At 41.6% G+C, this 18,208-nt stretch overlaps 1 protein-coding gene across 6 annotated transcripts in view; it reads right to left on the bottom strand.

Annotated features, from left to right (window-relative positions):
• Positions 1–18,208, bottom strand: part of PAX3 (paired box 3) — a 73,358-nt gene that overhangs the window by 15,287 nt on the left and 39,863 nt on the right. For 3 of the 6 annotated variants that reach the window (XM_066556595.1, XM_066556594.1, XM_066556593.1), the window contains exons 5-6: positions 17,433–17,441; positions 8,017–8,216 (exon numbers count right to left, since the gene is read on the bottom strand). In XM_066556595.1, coding sequence (XP_066412692.1) covers positions 8,017–8,216; positions 17,433–17,441 — 209 coding nt within the window. Of the gene's footprint in view, positions 1–8,016; positions 8,223–17,432; positions 17,442–18,208 lie in introns of all 6 variants that reach the window. The other 3 variants (XM_066556592.1, XM_066556591.1, XM_066556590.1) reach the window with 2 other exon arrangements.

Genomic DNA, 18,208 nt, shown 5'->3' on the forward strand with positions numbered 1-18,208 from the left:
GGTAAAAAGATTTTGTTTTCTCTACAGATAAGCATTTGCCTTCAAACTCCAGATATTTGTTAAAATGAGTCAAATGCCAAACTTTAATTCAGTAGTAAGCAATTTACATAAATGACAAGTTTTCTGTTTTTATTTATGGACAGATTTTTGGCTCATTTTGTAGACTCACATTTTTTCCACAACTGCAGCTACGTATTAGACATCTCTGAAAGGAACAGACTCCATGGTATCAAAAAGTCTGCAGCAGCCACACAATGGACATGCTTGCACAGAGCTTTGTTGCCAGCTGGAGCCCCATTATATTGTGTGAGACTCTGCAGGGGTGCAGAAACAAGGCTGTGTACTGCCACCTCAGTCCTGTGCGATTGGGATGCGCCAAATGAGCGCTACTTGATGGGCACTCATGTCACATGGCACTGGCACAGTCCTCTGGCACCGGCCTCTTGCTTTCCCTGGCGGCAGGAGGGCAGATGGCACCTGACTAGCACCAGAGTTAGTCCAAAATTAACTCACCAAAAACCCTTGAACAAGTTCAAAACTTCGGAGGAAACCTTACTGCCACTAATACCACACAAGTTCATCACTACAGAATGGTAGAGGCACATAACAAAAATACAAAAGCCACCAAATCAAGAAAAAGTTACTAAAAAATAAATAACTGAAACCCAAATAACTGAAACCTAAGTATTTTATTTACATTTTATGTAATTCTTATTAAAATTAGTCAAATCCTATGCTTTATTCAGAAGCTTGAACAGAATTATGAATGTTGAAGTCAGAACATATTCAGAATATGTTATTTTAACTGAAATTCTTGGGGGTTTTAATCATAATATTTCCCTTAGACTATATTAATCATAATATTTCCCTCAGTCAGTTGCCTTGATCTATTTCAAGAGTCCAGAATTTTTTTCATTTCTTAAATCCTCATGTAACATGGAAAATTCATGTACAATACTACCACTAAAGAAATCTTGAAAACTTTGCTAATCTCAAGCCAAAATTTAAAAATAAATTCAGTCACCACAAGCCAGTGTGTCTGCTTAGAAACATATTGTAAAAACCTGGGGGAATATTTTCTTTTGTTTATACATTTCCAATATGATTTAAATGCAATGTCCCCTTATGTGCAACAGATTTCAAATTCCACCAACATGACAAAATCCTCATCTTATGAGTGGTCTTTTCAAATCTAGCAGGTCCCCATAGGATGCTCCTTTCTCCCACAACCTCATTTGAGGGGCACAATCATCACCTGGCTGCAGGGATGCTTCCAGTACAAAGCAGCCCCTGGAGGAGATCCCAGGAGTCATCCTGTGAGAAAGTGCCACCCTGCAGTGGACACAACAGAAATCAAACTCTAAACTATCTAAAAATGGACAGAGGAAACACAACTTGGCTGAGGGATCCAAGCATTCAGAAACTATGTCTGCACAGAAGCCAAGTCACACTCACTGGAGTGAGGCTTGGACTCCTCGGTTCCTATGTCACTTTCAAAGGTGGAATGTAAATGATCCAGATGATTTGGAAACAAACTTGAATCCCAATGTCTGGCCAACGTTTATAGCTCAAAAATAGAACTGAACAGGATGAAATACAGAACAAAACGGGGGGAAAGTAGTGCTTTAAGTACTGGAGGCTCCAGTTTTCCAAACACCTGGGACTGGACTGACCAAAAAAGAAATCACTCTGCCACAGAACATAAAAACTGTAATTTGCACCAATGTAGATGGATAAGGTGAACTAATAGGTTTCTTCCATCTCTATTTCCTGATATTTGGATCCATCCTCTTATTATCATTTTTTCTTAAAGCAGTTTGCAAGTGATCATGCCAATATCTTATTTTGTTGATCTCAACAGGATATTCTTTAGAAGATGCATTTATGCACTTGGGAACACACTAGTGTAATTAGCCTTGACATTTCGACAGTCTGATCATAAACATAGAGTGTTCTATGTGCTTTTAAGGCAAAAAGATCTCTGATTCAAGAGGGAAAAACATTCAAGATGTGAATGTTACAAAAAACCCGTGGATATTTTGTTATACAAAGTCCTGACCATTGCAAGCACGAGTGCCAGAAACACAAAAGTCAAGAGACTGATGTATTGTTAATGGCACTTCTAATTTTAGATGGATTCTAGATGGGGGGAGGGAGGAGTTGATTTGGTTTTTCCTCGTGATATTTTTCATGGTAACTGCCTCCCCCACCCTCTTTTCTCCACCTCTCCCTTCCCACAAAATTCACATGTTCAAAACAAAGTCTGACCATCCTGGAAGCCAGAGTCGGCGGATGTTCCACCAGGGAAAGAATGTGGGCTGTGCCAGAAGCAGCAGGGCTGCCTTGGGAAGAGGGGAGGCTCAAGAGGAAACTGCAAACAAAGCTGAGCTCCACCAGCCCAGGCAGAGCTGACTCTGCTACCTTTGAAAAACATGGCAGGGTGACTGCTACAGACACCTTCAGGGTCTGCTCCTGCAGTCCCTACAGATGCCAGACCTCGCTTACTTCAGCAGCCCTTCAAGGGCATGCACAGGAAATAAGTTTCTTATCCTCCCTTTTCTTTGTTTTTGCACTAGGGTGAGTTTCCATCCTGGCTCACCAGGGTATCAATACTATGAGCTGCAGGGAGAGCACTGCCAGGGAGCAGCTATGGAATGAAGAAAGAGTAGAAACAGAATTGCTTTTTAGCACACAGTTGAAAAATCAGCTTGACTGTGACATCTGCACACCCCCAGCCTCGCAGGGATATGGTCCACTGCATACAGATACACACCATGTTCCCTCACAGCATCCCAAAGCCTGCTATGGCCACCAGAGGGAATGTCACAAAGCTGAGGGTTCCCTGCCTGCTGAAGCCTGCTCTTTATGGGCATGGGAAGTGATGCTGTTCAGGATACTACCAGTTATCAGAGTGCTAGAAACCAGAGTTCTTTGTAAACATACAGGAGAGAGGGAGAAGAGAATAAAAGGGAAAAATATACCAAACAAACCCCAAAACAAAACAAAACTGAGAAAACCCCACAAAAAAAAAAAAAACCAAAAACAAAGAAAGTCAAAATGAAACCCAACACACCACACACAAAATAAAACAAAAAAAACAACACAGACTAAAAGTCACTAGCCTGTGCCAAAGGGAATAGGGACTTCCAACCACCTCCCAGTGTGATCCAACATACTCCAATCTCTTAGGTTTCTTTGAGAAAACTTTGACTCAGTCCTACAAAAATACTTCTAAAACTCTGCAGCGGAATAGTTCTAAAAATTATTGAGTAATAAGCAAATTGAGCTGTGTATTTATAAGTTAAAGTGACACTAATTAGAGCCCTTAGGCAGCAGGGACCAGAAAGAGACAATCAAAATCACATCCCTCTTTTCCTTTATATTTAAAAATGTCCTCTTGGGCCCACATATGAATGCAGTTGGTTAATTTACCCATAAGAATTTTCCCTTTACAGGGGAAGGGGGACCTGCAATTACAGGGTTATCAGTAGATAATGATACACACAGCATTTTCTTTCTTTAGCCTTTTTATGATGCAAGAGATTCAGTCACAAGAAAAGGCATCAGAAATCCTCCACAAAACCACATCAGGAATAACTAAAGATCTGATGAAAGTGAGTCTTGAGTGTTCTTGAATCCATCCTGCATTCCTTTGCCCCATCTTCCCATAGGACTGGGCAGTTCAGTATATGCTCAAACTATTTCAGAGGTTTGAGCAAACTAAGACTTTTCTTTGGCACAGATTCCCCCTCCCCAGTGATTTCTCAGAGAATGCTTTTCACTATTTTCTACTGAGAAAATACTACTAAAGCTGAGAAATTGGACTTCAGAGCCTTTAAACTTTACTACTAGCTCAAGAGTCATAACTTCTCTCACCTTTCCCCTTACTCCTCTCCAAACTCTTTCCCTTCCTGCACCACAGTGAAGCAAAGAAAATAATATCCAAGCACAACACTTAAAATACATTTTTTTAATAATTCTTCTTCTAGCTACTCAAGACATCTGAGCTCTTGGGACTTATTTGTTGAGGTTATAATAAAGTTTTTACAATAGCTAACAAGCTGATTACAAGCTTGACATGGGAACATTCAATTCCATGCTAGTAGCCTGGAGAGATGTGCCTAAATTTTCAGACATGCTCTGCTGATAAACAACTTTTTTTTTTTAATGCCTTCAAGCAAATCAGTTTAAAACTGGGATTTGGCTGAGAAGAAACTCTTCAGGGTGGGAAATAGTCATGATTCAGAATTCTTCCTGACTTGCCCTTCTTTTTCACCATTATTCATGGATGAAAAAGAATCCAAACAAATTTTTCCTATTTCATGTTGGAATTAAACAGGGGGTTCGTGTGCCAGCTGCTTCTCACAGCAGGGCCTCCTGCCCCAAGGATCCATACAGCTGGGGCACTCCTTAACATGGTCCAATACACAAATCTCATGCCCTACATTTCTGGCAATTTGGGATGCCTGCCATCAACACACAGCCCCAAAAGATTTGCCTGCATGGCCAGCCCCTGTTGGCCAAGGCAGGTTCCTGGCCAGCCACAGGACAAACCTGAACCTTATTTAAAAATCTTTTGCCAAAAGATTGACGTCAACACTCCCCACCATCGATCTGAAACAGGCCCAAGCTGCTGCCAAAGCTTGCCCAGTTCGTCTAAAAACAAGTCTGCTGTGGGAATCAAAGGTGGCCAGAAAAGATACTACCCACTTCGTTCCTGATGCCATAACTCCACAGCTCAGAAAGACCCTTTGATCAACACTGAAGATAAATTCACTTTTCAAACTTGCCTTCAGATTGTCAGTAAAAACAGGCCACAGACCTTAAGGGCCTGCAATGCAACATAATGATGGTTTTAATGAGGTTTTAAACTGGACAGGTAAAGTACTGCAATTTTTGCTCAAAAAATGCAAATCTTTAACGTCACATTCCCAGAGTATCACTTTTTTTAAAATTATTTTTAAAGGAAAGGTCCTCCTTTGGAACTGTGCTTATCTTTCTGAATTTATCTGATAATCTCACAAGACCAAAGAATTCTCCTCTTCCTTCTGCATCTAATGTGCAGAGAAGAGCAAGTGCCTTTGGAAGAGGCAGCAGAAGAGGTTTTCCTGGCTTATATCACATCTAGGTTCAAACACTGGGGGAAAAAACTCAATGGTCCTTGAGCGGAAAGGTGCTGCAGGAGGAATTGCAGGGAGCATTTTAACTCGTTATTACACCCAGTGTTGAAATATTTGCCATGATTACAGTTACACATCTCGTGACTCTTACAATGTGGAGTTTGTTGGAACACTTCTTTCCCCAAAAGCCTTTCCTGTTCCCATGATTAGGTACACAAATAACATTCACAGTGTAAAGTCTGTTTTCAGTTGCTTGTTGCTCTCAAAATATTCCCCTTAGGGGCTGACATGTTCTACTCTTGATCCCAGACCAAAGGCAAGTTTTTTCCTCCACCTCCAAGCAACCAGGTTAGAAACATGCATTTGGTTACCCTTCAGCAGTGGGAAAGTGAGGAAAACCACAGTTCAGTGGTGTAAGACTCTTCCTTTCACGAGAGTAATAGACAGCCTCAGGGAACAGAAGGAAAGGGGAAGCACAGGGTGGCAGAGTAGAGAAAACAAAACATGAGATGGAAGTACTACACAGAGGGACTGAGGGAGTAGCAAGGTTGATCCAGTTGTTGTCAACTAAATAACTGCCTAGGCAATATAAAACTACTGTACAGAATTGGACCTTACAGCTCCAAAGGAAATAAATAAATAAATTTCTGGGCTTAGTTGGATTCAGGCCGCAAGAGCCAGCTCTTTTAGATAATTCTTTATTGGGAAGCAGTCAAAGAGACCTTTGTGTATATATCCATATAAAATTTGGTATCTCTGATCTCTATCATAATGTTACCAAAAAAGAAGTGTGACTAAGAAAGCCTGAATGCTACTTCAGTATGGCTATCCAGCCCTCTCAGCCTCAAGTCTCTTAGGGTTATTTTCTTTTCACAGGTCGTCTTTTATTTCATGCCCATAATACATGGCTATTTTAAGGGGCTATAGAGAGGTGCTGAATGCTGATAAGGCAAATCCTGTATCCCTTAATCCACTGCTAAATCATTCTGCCAGCCTTCAAGTGTACCAGACAGATGGAGTGCACTAGGAAACTGCCCACAGGCTGGTTACTTCAACCCCAGCTCATCTTTAATCCAGAAAGGTTTTGTTCTGGTATTTTAATCATTGATTGACTGGGAACTCTCTTCCATGCTGGGTTAGGCGAAATATCCATGTCAGAGGTACTGGGGAATTCGTGAGGCTGTAGATCATACGAGTGGTGTGAGACAGGATGCGTCTCAAGGGAACCAAGGAAGCCATGAGGAATGCAAAAAGTCACAGGGTTAAAGCCACATTAAGACAGCTGTTATGTTAATGAGAGTTCTGCTTTTCTTCTAGCTGTGGGTCATTGATTTAGAAAAACATGAACAAGGTCTTTTTCATTTTATCGTATTTTTCCACTGAAGCTAACATAGACCAAAACATCATCTCCAAGATCCCATTCGTCTTGCTAACAACACTTGTGAAGCAAGTTATCTATGTAATGTTTGTGTGCAAATGATTCCTGGGGCTTGATTTGGTCTTACCTGGCCCACGTCTATCTATGGAGCTGTTTTGCAAGCATTTCACTTAGTAAACATCTTAAGAAAAGAGTCATGCACAACTGAGTTTGCCTTCCAGACAAATTCATCCACCCATCTGATTTTCTCCCACAGTCATAATAAACACTTACAAGAAATGTGGCGTGAAGTTTTCTGCAAAAACATTTAGCAGGTAAAAAGTCTGAGCCTTTCAAGACAGACACTCAATAATACAGCCATGCTGCAATAGGTGTGATTGTCTTCAAAAGTCAGAGAGGTGTTTTGTATTGCTTATTTCAGTTTGCACAGTCTGAATGCCTCAGGGTGAGTTTTAAAGGTCAAACCGTAATAAGAGTTTTACCAAAGAAACCAAATTCACCTGTATCCTTGGTCAGACCATAAGTCACCATTCATTTCTCTTCCTTTGTTAGATCACATGCTTCAACATCTTGCTTGTCACCCAACCACACATTGGCTTGGTAACACTTGCAACTCAGACTGATTTAAAAGGGGCATACTTTTCCCAGCAATTTGTAGATGTCAAGTGGTGAAAGAGCAGCAGAAGATTCTGCCTGCAGTATTAAACTTTTCACAGCATGTGTTTCTTGGATATTAAACAGGAGAAGTCCTAATCAAAACTTGAACTCTGAGGTGCAGTTTATTCCAGGATAATTTGGCAGCTATTTTCCTAGGTTTAGATAGCTAAAAATCCAGGCTCATGCTTTTTAAAAAAATTTAAATCAACTCCATGTTACTGCTCTGGTACATTAGCTTGCTTTAGCAACCCAGATATATATGAGGCTGTGAAGACTTAGAAGTTGAGACCGTATTTTCTTCTGAATTAAACTGAGAGTGGGGATAAAAGAGATATACAGAACTTATACCAAGTCAACTTCTAACCAAAATCTAACCTAAAAGTGAACAATAGATTCTGCACCAGCCACCTTCCTCACTTGCATGGCTCTGTAGACACATTTTCCTTTAAAAACGTTTTTCTCTCCTTTTTTAATGTCTTGAAGACCCAGACAACAACAGATGAAATCAGTTAGGTAACTATAAACTGGCCCAACAGCTGAGCTGTTGTATGCAGAGTGCTGTCAAGTGCATAAAGCAAACAAGTGGGGATATCAGACTTTCTTCTTCTTTTTCAAAGATTCTGTACTATGTTCATGGTAAGTATGGAACAATTAATGGGAAGACACAAAAGTTTTTTCAAAGCAGTTCTCTTAAACAGTTAAAAAAATGTCCATGTACAGATGTAAAAACTCTACAGCTATAAACAATGTTGTTTCACGTTTTCCTTCTACTCCAGAGCAGGATCATGTAGGAACATAAAAGGGCTCACATGCAAACAGAAAAAGAAACTCCTTTCATTAGGCAGCTTGTATTATACATACCTGGACACGAGCCTCTGTGAGCTTGGCTCTTTGTGCAAGTTCTTCCCTGGTGTAAATGTCAGGGTAGTGTGTCCTCTCAAAAGCTCTTTCCAGCTCTTCCAGTTGTTCTGCTGTGAAGGTTGTCCTGCTGCGACGCTGCTTTCTTTTTAAAGGCAAATCTGGTTCAGAATCAATGTCAGAGCCTTCATCAGACTGAGGTGCTGATGCTCAAAAAAGAAACAAAAAAAAAAGGGCAAAATTAGCTTTAGTTAAGGAGAGAAAGAACAGCAAAATATTGACTCAATCAATTACATCCTTTCATATGGAGGCTGTCTTGGACCAAATGCCCCTCACAAAGCCTGAGTGAGAACTTGAGAAAAGTCAGCAAGAAACAAACCACATACAGCATGACCATGACCCAGGAAGGGGCTACCAATTCTTGCAATCAGCAGTTTCTAGAGAAATCAATACGGAAACTCCTTCTGGACTTCACAGACATGCAGATAGGGAGGTCATAGACAGGGCCAGACAGATCCCAGCAGCCCTACTTATTTCCCCTGGCCATCAAATGAACTCCAGCCACAGCTGAACTCAGAGCTATAACTGTGAAGGCAGCAGAACCTCTTCCAGTACCCAACCACACTCACTCTCTCCAGTAAATGGTAATGAACCAAAAAAGTAGACTTTCAAAGCCAGTTTCACTTGCACCAGCTGCTGTCCAGGCAACCAGCATTCCTTCTTGCCTGAGTCTTCAGGGGAAACCACCTAAAGAGGGCAGACACTCCCCAGTGATGCTGAAACTGCTTGTTCAATGGAAATACAAGCATTGCTGCTACTACTTCAGCAGTGCCAAAAAAATTATTGATATAGACATTGATTTAATATAATCCTTTTAATGTAATTGATTTGGAAGCAAACTGTTTCTCAAGCTCCAGCTAAAACCCCCACCAGGTTCATTTCTAGCTATCTTACATTTCCAATTTCACTCAAGCTGTTTGAGCTAATAAATACAGCTAATCTGTTTCCTTAGAGCATGAGAAACACAAAGTGCTTTTTCAGACAATTCAGCTGAAAAGTTTATTAATTTCTACACACCAAAAAAAAAAAAAGAACAATTACTGCTAGACCAGTGGCTCTTTTGTGAAAGGTGTCTTCATTTTCCACACTTCATCAATGTCTTGAGCACAGCAAACACAGACATAAGGAAAAACTCCTGTGGATCTCAGCATCAATATAAGGAACAAATATCAGCTCCCAGAGTCTCTTATTTGCAGTGAAGGTTTGTCCCAAGACTGGACAAAGAGGTTCTCATTCTTGAGAATATTTTTCTCTAGAACAAAGGAGAATCAGCACAAACATCCTATCCTAAACAGTTCAAGTCCAGTCCTTATTAAACAGGCAATCTGGAGTATCCCAGAATTAATATTATACATTGTCTGAATTCGTGACAAATCCCAAATCTTCTCAGCTAGACACCTGCACTCCTCAGTAACTACCATGTCACAACCCTGCAGGATGGCTCCACGCTGTCATCCAGCAGCAAAAAGAAACATAGGCTATTTTAAATATAGTTCCCCTTTGTCCCTCTGAGATACAAATCAGCCACCTTAAGCAGAACAGCTCTTACTGCCCAGCTGGGCTGGGGGAGAGCACACCAGCCACACCACCAGGGTCACACTGGCTACCACTGCACTCTGCCCTCACCTGGTGGGGTGAGATCTGAAACAGAGCTCAGAAATGTCCCTTTTGGAGACAACTTCTCTGACAAAAGCTGCCTTTAATTGTGTACAATGAGTTAAAAGAAAAGGAAGTTGTCAGGAAGATGTCAGGAGCACTTTCAATGCACTCACAGACTCCACGTGTATGAGTAAAACCTCTTCACACATCTATGTATATGTCTATAAAAAGCCAGCTTAAACTGTGCAATTTAAAGGGGATATTTACTGCTGAATTCCTGAAGCAAACTCCCTCACCAACTGAGGGGGAAGTATCAGGAGACACACCATTATCTTTTTAAAAATGTTTTATAAAGACTTAGCAAAATCTTGATGTGTTTCCCTGTGCTCTCATTCCTTTCTGCAAAAGAATGTAGAACTAAAACCGAGTTCATTTCATTTTCATTTTATTCATTTTCATTTTATATTTCATTAGGCAGTATATGAAAGGCACAAAGGTAAACCAATTTAAAAAAATAACTATAGTATCTAAGAGTCCGGAACAATATGAGTAATCAAGGGCAAGAATTTAAAGAGAAAATAGTAAAATTAAAGTAGGGATAAAATGTACATCACATCAAACTACTTTCATATCTATCTGCTTTCATTGGCATTACTTTTTGCCAGGCCTGGCTGCTATGTGCAGCTTTATTGAAAACATTGGCTTCTTTTGTCTTATTTGCCCTGTAATATGAAAGTCAGGCAAAAGTAATCTCAAAGGATAGCTACATGTCTATACTACAAACTGTACTGTTCTTATTTCTTACAAAGTATTCTTAAATATCACTATCATCAAGGAAGGCTTTATTCTTATTTTTTCCTATTAAAATATGATTATTAGACTTTTGTACAGTGAGAAGGGTCAGAGTACTAGCTGAACACAAAAATTGGATACACCTCAGCCTTTAGAAAAGCAATATATATATATATATAATATATGTTCAATACACACAGCGCATTGCCCTCTCTTTAAGCAGAATCTCACTAACAGTTCTACTGACTTCCATGATATACATGAATACATGATATTATTCAGCACTGGCAAAGCTGGTGAGATTTTAGCTGAGTTATTTCTACATCCATCACCTCCACAAACAAAAAACATGCATATCACTAACCTTTACATGTGTCCTACTGATCCTAATTTTCCAATCCCTCAAGTCATAAATAGAAGGAGACTCACTGCCATGGGAGATTGCCTGGCTGGGCCCCTTGGGATCACCAGAGCCCCTCTCACTATACAGCTCAAAATTGGAGAGACAGCCAACAGCACTACCAGTTGCTGAGTCACAAAGAGTAATTAAAAAAGGAATTACAGAATTAAAGAGAAATTATTTGTCCCTTAACTGCTCATGACCTATCTGGTGGCCTAAGGAAATGCTGCATGCTGATTATCACCACAAATGCACAACCCCACTGCCCAATGTCACAGGCATTTGGTCACCTGGAGTTCTGCAACCATCCCTTTTCCAAACACTGTAAATAGACACATGGGGCAAAAACCCAACAACAAAATGACACACAAGGGGTCATTCTGTGGGCTGTTCTTCCTCCCAGCAAGACATTTCATTTGAATAATTAAATAACAATAACATGACAACCATTTAAAGCCCATGCATTAGGGCTGCAACAGAGTGCACCTGACAGAGGCAGGCAGAGGGGTTATCATGGAGAGGTTATCATCCTGTGACCCAGGGAAGCAGAACCTCTCTCACAGCTCTTCACACCCTGTAACATTTTTTAATAACACATTACACAGTCTCTTCCTCCTAGTGTAACAGCCAGAATGAATTATGTCTAGCCAGGGATCTCATGAAATAAGGCAAATGAAAAAAAAATTAAAAATAGCAAAGGCCAGGGAAGGGTTTGGTAGCAGTTTATTAGCTAGCTACCCTCCACACATCCATCTTCTCAGTTCTTTATTTAAGCAAGATTAATTTCACAGAGTCTCCCCCTTGTGCCAGCTGCAGCTCTGGAGCTCCCTGGGATGTTCTCTCTGCCAGCCCTGGGGCTCCCTGGGGTGTTCATTCTGCCAGCCCTGGGGCTCCCTGGGGTGTTCATTCTGCCAGCCCTGGGGCTCCCTGGGGTTATTCTCTCTGCCACCCTGGGGCTCACTGGGGTGCTGTCTCTCTGCCAGCCCTGGGGCTCACTGGGGTGCTGTCTCTCTGCCAGCCCTGGGGCTCACTGGGGTGCTGTCTCTCTGCCAGCCCTGGGGCTCACCATGGCAGCGGTGGCTGCCGGCGCCCGTCTGATCCCCGCAGCCATCCCGGCCGAGGCGAGGCGAGTGACCTCCTCATGTTTGCTCGGGTGCAGGCAAGGGGAGTGCAACGGGGCCGCCACCCCCACACAAACCCACAGCAAATGACAAATGACACTTTCTCTTTGTGATCTTTGGGATTTTTGTTGACTTATTTGGAGGCTTTTGTTGGGTCCTAAGAAATGGCCTGTGGCTGAGGCCTATTGGGCCGATTTCCACGCTCCATCTGTGGTATCCATCAGCGGGGCCTTTGCCCGCATTCAGGGCTCTGACACCTGCCTGGCAGGATGCGGGAGGCACAAAGGCGGCTGCCGCGGAGGCGGGGGCGCTGGGCCGGGGGGCTGGGGAGGGCAGCCGGGTGAAGGGGATGCACAGCAGGGGTTAATCCAGCTCCCCCTCCCCAAACCTCCGCACCTGGAGGCGTCCCTCCAACCCTGCCTCCTCCAGCAGAGGTGAGGGGCTCAAACAGCCCTCCTCACACTGAGGGGGAATTAAGGAGGAAAGGGAGGGAGAGCAGCAGAACTGCCCCAGGATGGGGGTGTCACAGGCACCTGAGGAGCTCCCCAAACACACCTCTGGTGCTGGCTCCCCACCATGGAGCAGTAAGGCATTCCTGCCTGCATCCTTGTTTGTGTTGGGGTAGGCTTTCAGCAGCTGGCTTTTAACAGTCAACAAGATAGAAACACACCAAGCATCCTTTTCTTCCCCAAAATAAAGTCCACAGAAAGATAAAACAGCATCCTTATCCCTCTCTCTCCTTCCCTCTCAGCAGTCCTGTTTAGGGGCAGGCTCTTATACCCATACAAAATATAATGAAGACTCTAGAGCACCTCTCCCTCCCAGCATATCAGCCCTTCGTTTTTCTGTGTTTGCCTGGGGAAACATGACGCCAGGCTCCCCCCTCTCCTCCTCCTCCTCCCAAAACCTCACTGTCACAGCAAGGAGCCATTAAAAAGAAAATACACCCTGCCAGGTCTGTGCTAATCAAACCAGGACAAATAAACTCTGACACTCAACAACTCCCCGAGTGCCTGCAGCCCAGGGAGGAGACTACAGATTAGTTATGAATATGGCAGGCAGCAGGGGACGAGCTCAGGGGTCCCGAGTCACCCCACAGCCACCTGTGAGCTCTTTAGACACAACTGAAGCTGTGTTTATCTAAGATAAAGCATGCTTCAAGGAACAGGAGAGCACCCCTAAAGTTGAGGTTCTCCCCCCAAAGCACTTTTACTGATACTCAGAGCTGCAATTTTACCCAATTCAACGTTTATTTTCTGTGCTTCAACATCCATGAGGTAAGAGGACAGAAGGGAGATTTGGACACCCTAAGTTTCACCCTATTAAGTCACAGCCCAAAACTTGTTATCAACTGGACTCCTTTTCTTTGAAAGGAAAAATGAAATCAGATTTCAAGAAACAAAGAATGAAATAAGAAGCCACAAAAGAGTTCTCAGATGGGTTTATGATAAAACATGCTAATGCTGCTACATGCTTCTTTTTTCCTATTAAAAGTGAAAATTTAGGAATCAGCAAATATATAAAGAAATTCTCAGCCTTGCTAGAAAGTAGCAGAGTACCTAATACAATACCCACAAGTAGTAGAATTGCTTTTAACCAGTTCTACTGGCATTTTGACTATGATATATCAAAGAAGGAGAAATGAAACCAAAAAGAAAGCCTCTGTTCTAGACAGGAATATCACTCATCTAACAGGGATTAAGTCACACTTCAATTACTCCTTTGAAAACCGCTGCTATTTGTAAAGGGCATACTTACAAAAAAAATTGTAAATGACTTTAACTCCACAGGCACTTTAAAAAAAGTCTGCAGTGAGAGAATGAGAGAAATGTTGAGAAAATATGTTGCTACTAAAGTAAACTCGTTAATAAGAGCAATTAATCCGTTGCTGGAATTGGAAAAGATCAAGCCCATATCCTGTGAGCTCTAAGCTGAAAAGTCAGCACAGAAAGGAAACAACCACCACAGCAGTGATAAAAGTGATCTTCTCGAGAAAAATTGATGGTATTTTTATTTTGTTTGGGCTGATTCACATAGAGAAATGTGTTTTGTACGGCAAAGTGAAAAGGAAAACAGTAGCTGCAGTAAAAGGAAAAGGCCAACAGTGACTTTTATTTACAATTACCAAGAGACAGGCTATTATTGACCATATGTGCCACAATCGCCCTCCTTATCATGGGTTGGCCATCATGTCCACTGGGAGCTGTTAATGAACTGGGTAATTGAGCTGCTGACATGTGTTACCAAAACAAAACAATAGGAAGAAGAGACAAATGAACATTTTATTTGCCAATCAGAGTAGGTTCCGCTTTTCAGAGAACTGTGCCTAAGTAAGTGGCTGAATACATAAAACAGTGCATTGAAGGCAAGCAGATGCATGCACAATAATGGTTAACTGACAGCCTATGGCCCATCTGTGCTTAACATTTTGTTAAAGAAATTACTTGACTTGCTAAAGAGACAAATCATACAGCTGCCCCAAGTGCTGCATTATAAGAGATAAATCATTAGCTAAACTGTTTCATGCTTAAAATGACAATGCATATTAACAGTTATGCAGGGACATTTTGTCAGCACAGCTTGATGCAGTTATAAGTGACAAAAAATGTGACAGCTCATAGCTATTCAATGATTTCAACTTAGAAGAGAATGACAACACTGTGAAAACAATTTCACTGCATAAACAATAGACAATTCACAGGCTCTTCTTTTTTAAAAATATATTAAATTTTTTTTGCAATGATGAAATAATATGGAAAAGAAAAAATGCACAGCGTCTAACTGTTCTGCACCATTAATCTGCTAGCATGTACTTCATTCAAAATCACAGAGCATCAAAAAGGAACACATTCCATTTTAAATATCAAAGACTGCATCGCCAGCACTAAGAATAAATGGCTAATTCTCAACTGTGCATGAAAGGATAAAGAATTTCTAGAGTGAAAGGAAGGGAAAAGGAAACTGCAAATACAACTACAAAAATCTCTTCTTATTCCCCCACCTCCTTTGCCAAAAAGAGATTTGCTTTGTTGATACAAGTAACGCTAAAGTACTTACCAGCTTTGCATGTGGGTCTGATCCCAACTTTCACTGCTGTAAATTTACACTGAGGGATTACTATTATTATTACTATTATTGTCATTATTATAATTATTCTTATCATCATTATTTACATTATTATTATTAATTCTTATTACTTACATTGAAAACTAAATATAAAGGAACTGCAGTTAGCACTTAGATCCTGGGTCCAGGGACTACACACACACGTATTTAAAAAAAAAAAAAAAGTCAAATAAATAAAGTGATTTGGTAAAAGTCATGTAGCCTGTGGGAGGTTTCCCTGTGGTTTCAGAAGTTGGTATTTATGTAAGGGTTAGCTCGGGTTTAATGACTAAATAAAATTTAAGTTGCTACAGTTTTCCCCACAAAGCCAAGACTTCCTCGCTGACTGCGCGGAGTTTCCATTCACTAGCCTCAAAAGGCTGCTCTGCTGTTTCTAGTGGTACACGAGCAAAGCCGGATCCGGGCAAGCTTCGCCCCTTGCAGTCTGTGTGTCCCAGCTTTGCCGGCGGACCCGGGCAGAGCGCAGCGAGCGGGAGCCGGCGCTGCCGTGACCGGGCGCGCTCCGAGCGCACCCCGCACCGGGCCCGGCCCGGCCGCGCCGAGCGGCTCCGCGATAGCGGCGAGACCAGGCAAAAGCGCCGCTCGTTGCTTCTCTCCGGGAGCTCACGAGTGCCCACGTCTGGGGGCTTTTCCAGCCCCTTCCCACAGGGAGCACCCCTGGTAACGCTGAGAACTGTATTTAAGTGTTGCGGCACGTTGTCTGTTCACTTACGAATACTAACTAGGACATTTCAAGGAAAAACTTCCAGAGGATTAAAGAATTTTGCCTCCAAAATTTAAAAAAAAAATAAATAAGGAAACCAAATAACCTCATTTGGATTTGTGTTTCTCCCAAGAAACTTTAAGAATTTTAGGTGATATTTTAATACAAGACAGGGAGACTTAGGAGGAAAGTGAGATCTCTCTTGCAGAAATCCCAGAACATATTAAGAAAGGATTGGTGTCATGTCTTCAAGCCAGTATCAGCTGATGGAAGAGCTAATTGATAAGCAATTAAGACCGAAAGCATTGAGTATCCTGGGAGATGGAATTTGTCAGTTGAGAAATTAAATAAAGCAAATGAAGGAGTCTCTGGACAAATAATGAGACTGTATTAGTGAGTTAAAGCACTGCAAATAATTGAGTTGTCAGCAATCTCTCAATTGTCTAAGGCAATGTGGATTTTTCAGAAGAAAAAAAAATCTATAAATTATATTTGCCTCAATCCTTTGCAACAACACCATGCAAAAAGAACTCTTAAAGTTATATGAGTTGATCAAACTACTGATCACACCAAGATAGAAAAGGCTTACAAGCATTTGTCAACATCAGCTCTCTCTTCACTGATTCCACTTGTAGCAGTGCTAAAAGATTTTTGAAGAAAACAAAAACTGTACAGATGGCTAAAGTAAAAAAAAAAAAATATTTTAATAAACTTCCTATTTGTCTCAACTAGTTCTAGCACCTGAATTAATAACATTCTTGATTACAAAAAACACTAGCAGAGCAAGCTGTTATAGATAGCTTCATCTCCATGCCATGATTACAGTCCTCAAAGTCTCAGTGGGAAATCAAGTTTATCACCTTTTCTTAAACCCACAGCTGCAGCCAGACTACCCCTCAAGCCACTTTTACCCACTACAGAGGTACACTATTATGACCATCTCTATTTATCGCTTTCAGGACTAAGAATGGCCAAAATATTTCCAGATGGTTTTTTTTTTTCCTTAAATAGAATATTGGTTTTTGTCACTGAATACAACTCCATTTCCTCTAGAAATTACTTAACTCAGCAGGAGACTTTTGTGAAAGAAAACTAAAAGTACTGACTTTTTTCCCCTCCGCTTTTCAGATTTCAGTCAATAAAAATAGCTTATCCTTTTCATCAAATATTTTTCCTATGATTGATTTCCAAAGACACTACCTACTCCTGCAAAATGCTTATTTTCCAGCCAAAGCTGTTAGTAACTCTAGGTCACTTCCATCACAACTACATAAGAATTGGGGTGCTGACCTCAAAATCCATCATCTTCTGTCATGAAACCTGGTCCTACTGGGTATTGAGCCCTCCAGTCCCACTGGTCAAAGACAGCCCCTGCCTTTATGGTTGTTGCAGTGTTTGGGATAAAAGGACCCTACAACGGGATAGCAGCAGGGTGCTCAGTACCTCTTTGTGTTACTCCCTGTGGGGTTTCTCATTCCAGCCCCTGCTTTGGGTGCCAGCATGGGGGGGTGCAGGACTGTGCCCAAGACTCCCTGAAGCACACAATGCTCTTTCATTCATTACAGCGCCTGTGATGCTGTTACAGTAATTACCTTGAGTCCATCCAAGAACTGGTCACCTGCAGGTGCTCCTTGTTCCTCACCCTGTGAGGTTTGCACGCCCATGAGCTCCTGGCATCATCCTTTAATTACATTTCCTAGAGGCTGTCTTCTACTAACCTCACAAAAGCTATTGGAGTTCACAGATGTCACCTGACCAGAGCACTGCCATAATACAGACGCTAAACAAACACAAGAAAATAAAGCACACACACAGTGCTTTGAGGACATGGACCCTGACTTGCTAATAATGAAGCAAGGTATACAGATTGCTATCTATTCCCAAGAAACAGGAGGAGCTTCGTTTCCAAAGAAAACTCACAATTTTTCAGTCCAACAAAGCAACAGAACAAAGCCCCCCACCAGCTGACCCCAGAGCAGTCAGTGAAAGGGAGTGATGGGCTGTGCTGGGCTGCAGCCAGCCCCACAGCACCTTTATAGCATGGAAAATGTGCCTGCTGGGAGTCACTCTGGATGCAGTCTCTATACCACAGACATATGTAATTCCCTCACATTTGCTCTCATTTACTGCTTGTTGACAGATGCTGATAAATGTTCTTGAAAACCTGCAGGAAGGATGGTTGCTGGTGAATGCCTAATGGCAGAGATGTCAAAAATTATTTGACTAAATACACACATACTTAATATCACCAGCTTTGAAACCTCTACATATATTAACCAATTTATAACTGCCTCTCTGAATTATTAGCAGTCCTAAAAACTGAAAAAGTAACTCTGCACCAAATTTAGTGCAATAAACACACTGGTTTCTCTTAACTATTCACCATACACATAC

The sequence above is a fragment of the Molothrus aeneus genome, chromosome 10 (genome assembly GCF_037042795.1).
Source record: "Molothrus aeneus isolate 106 chromosome 10, BPBGC_Maene_1.0, whole genome shotgun sequence".
NCBI lineage: Eukaryota > Metazoa > Chordata > Aves > Passeriformes > Icteridae > Molothrus > Molothrus aeneus.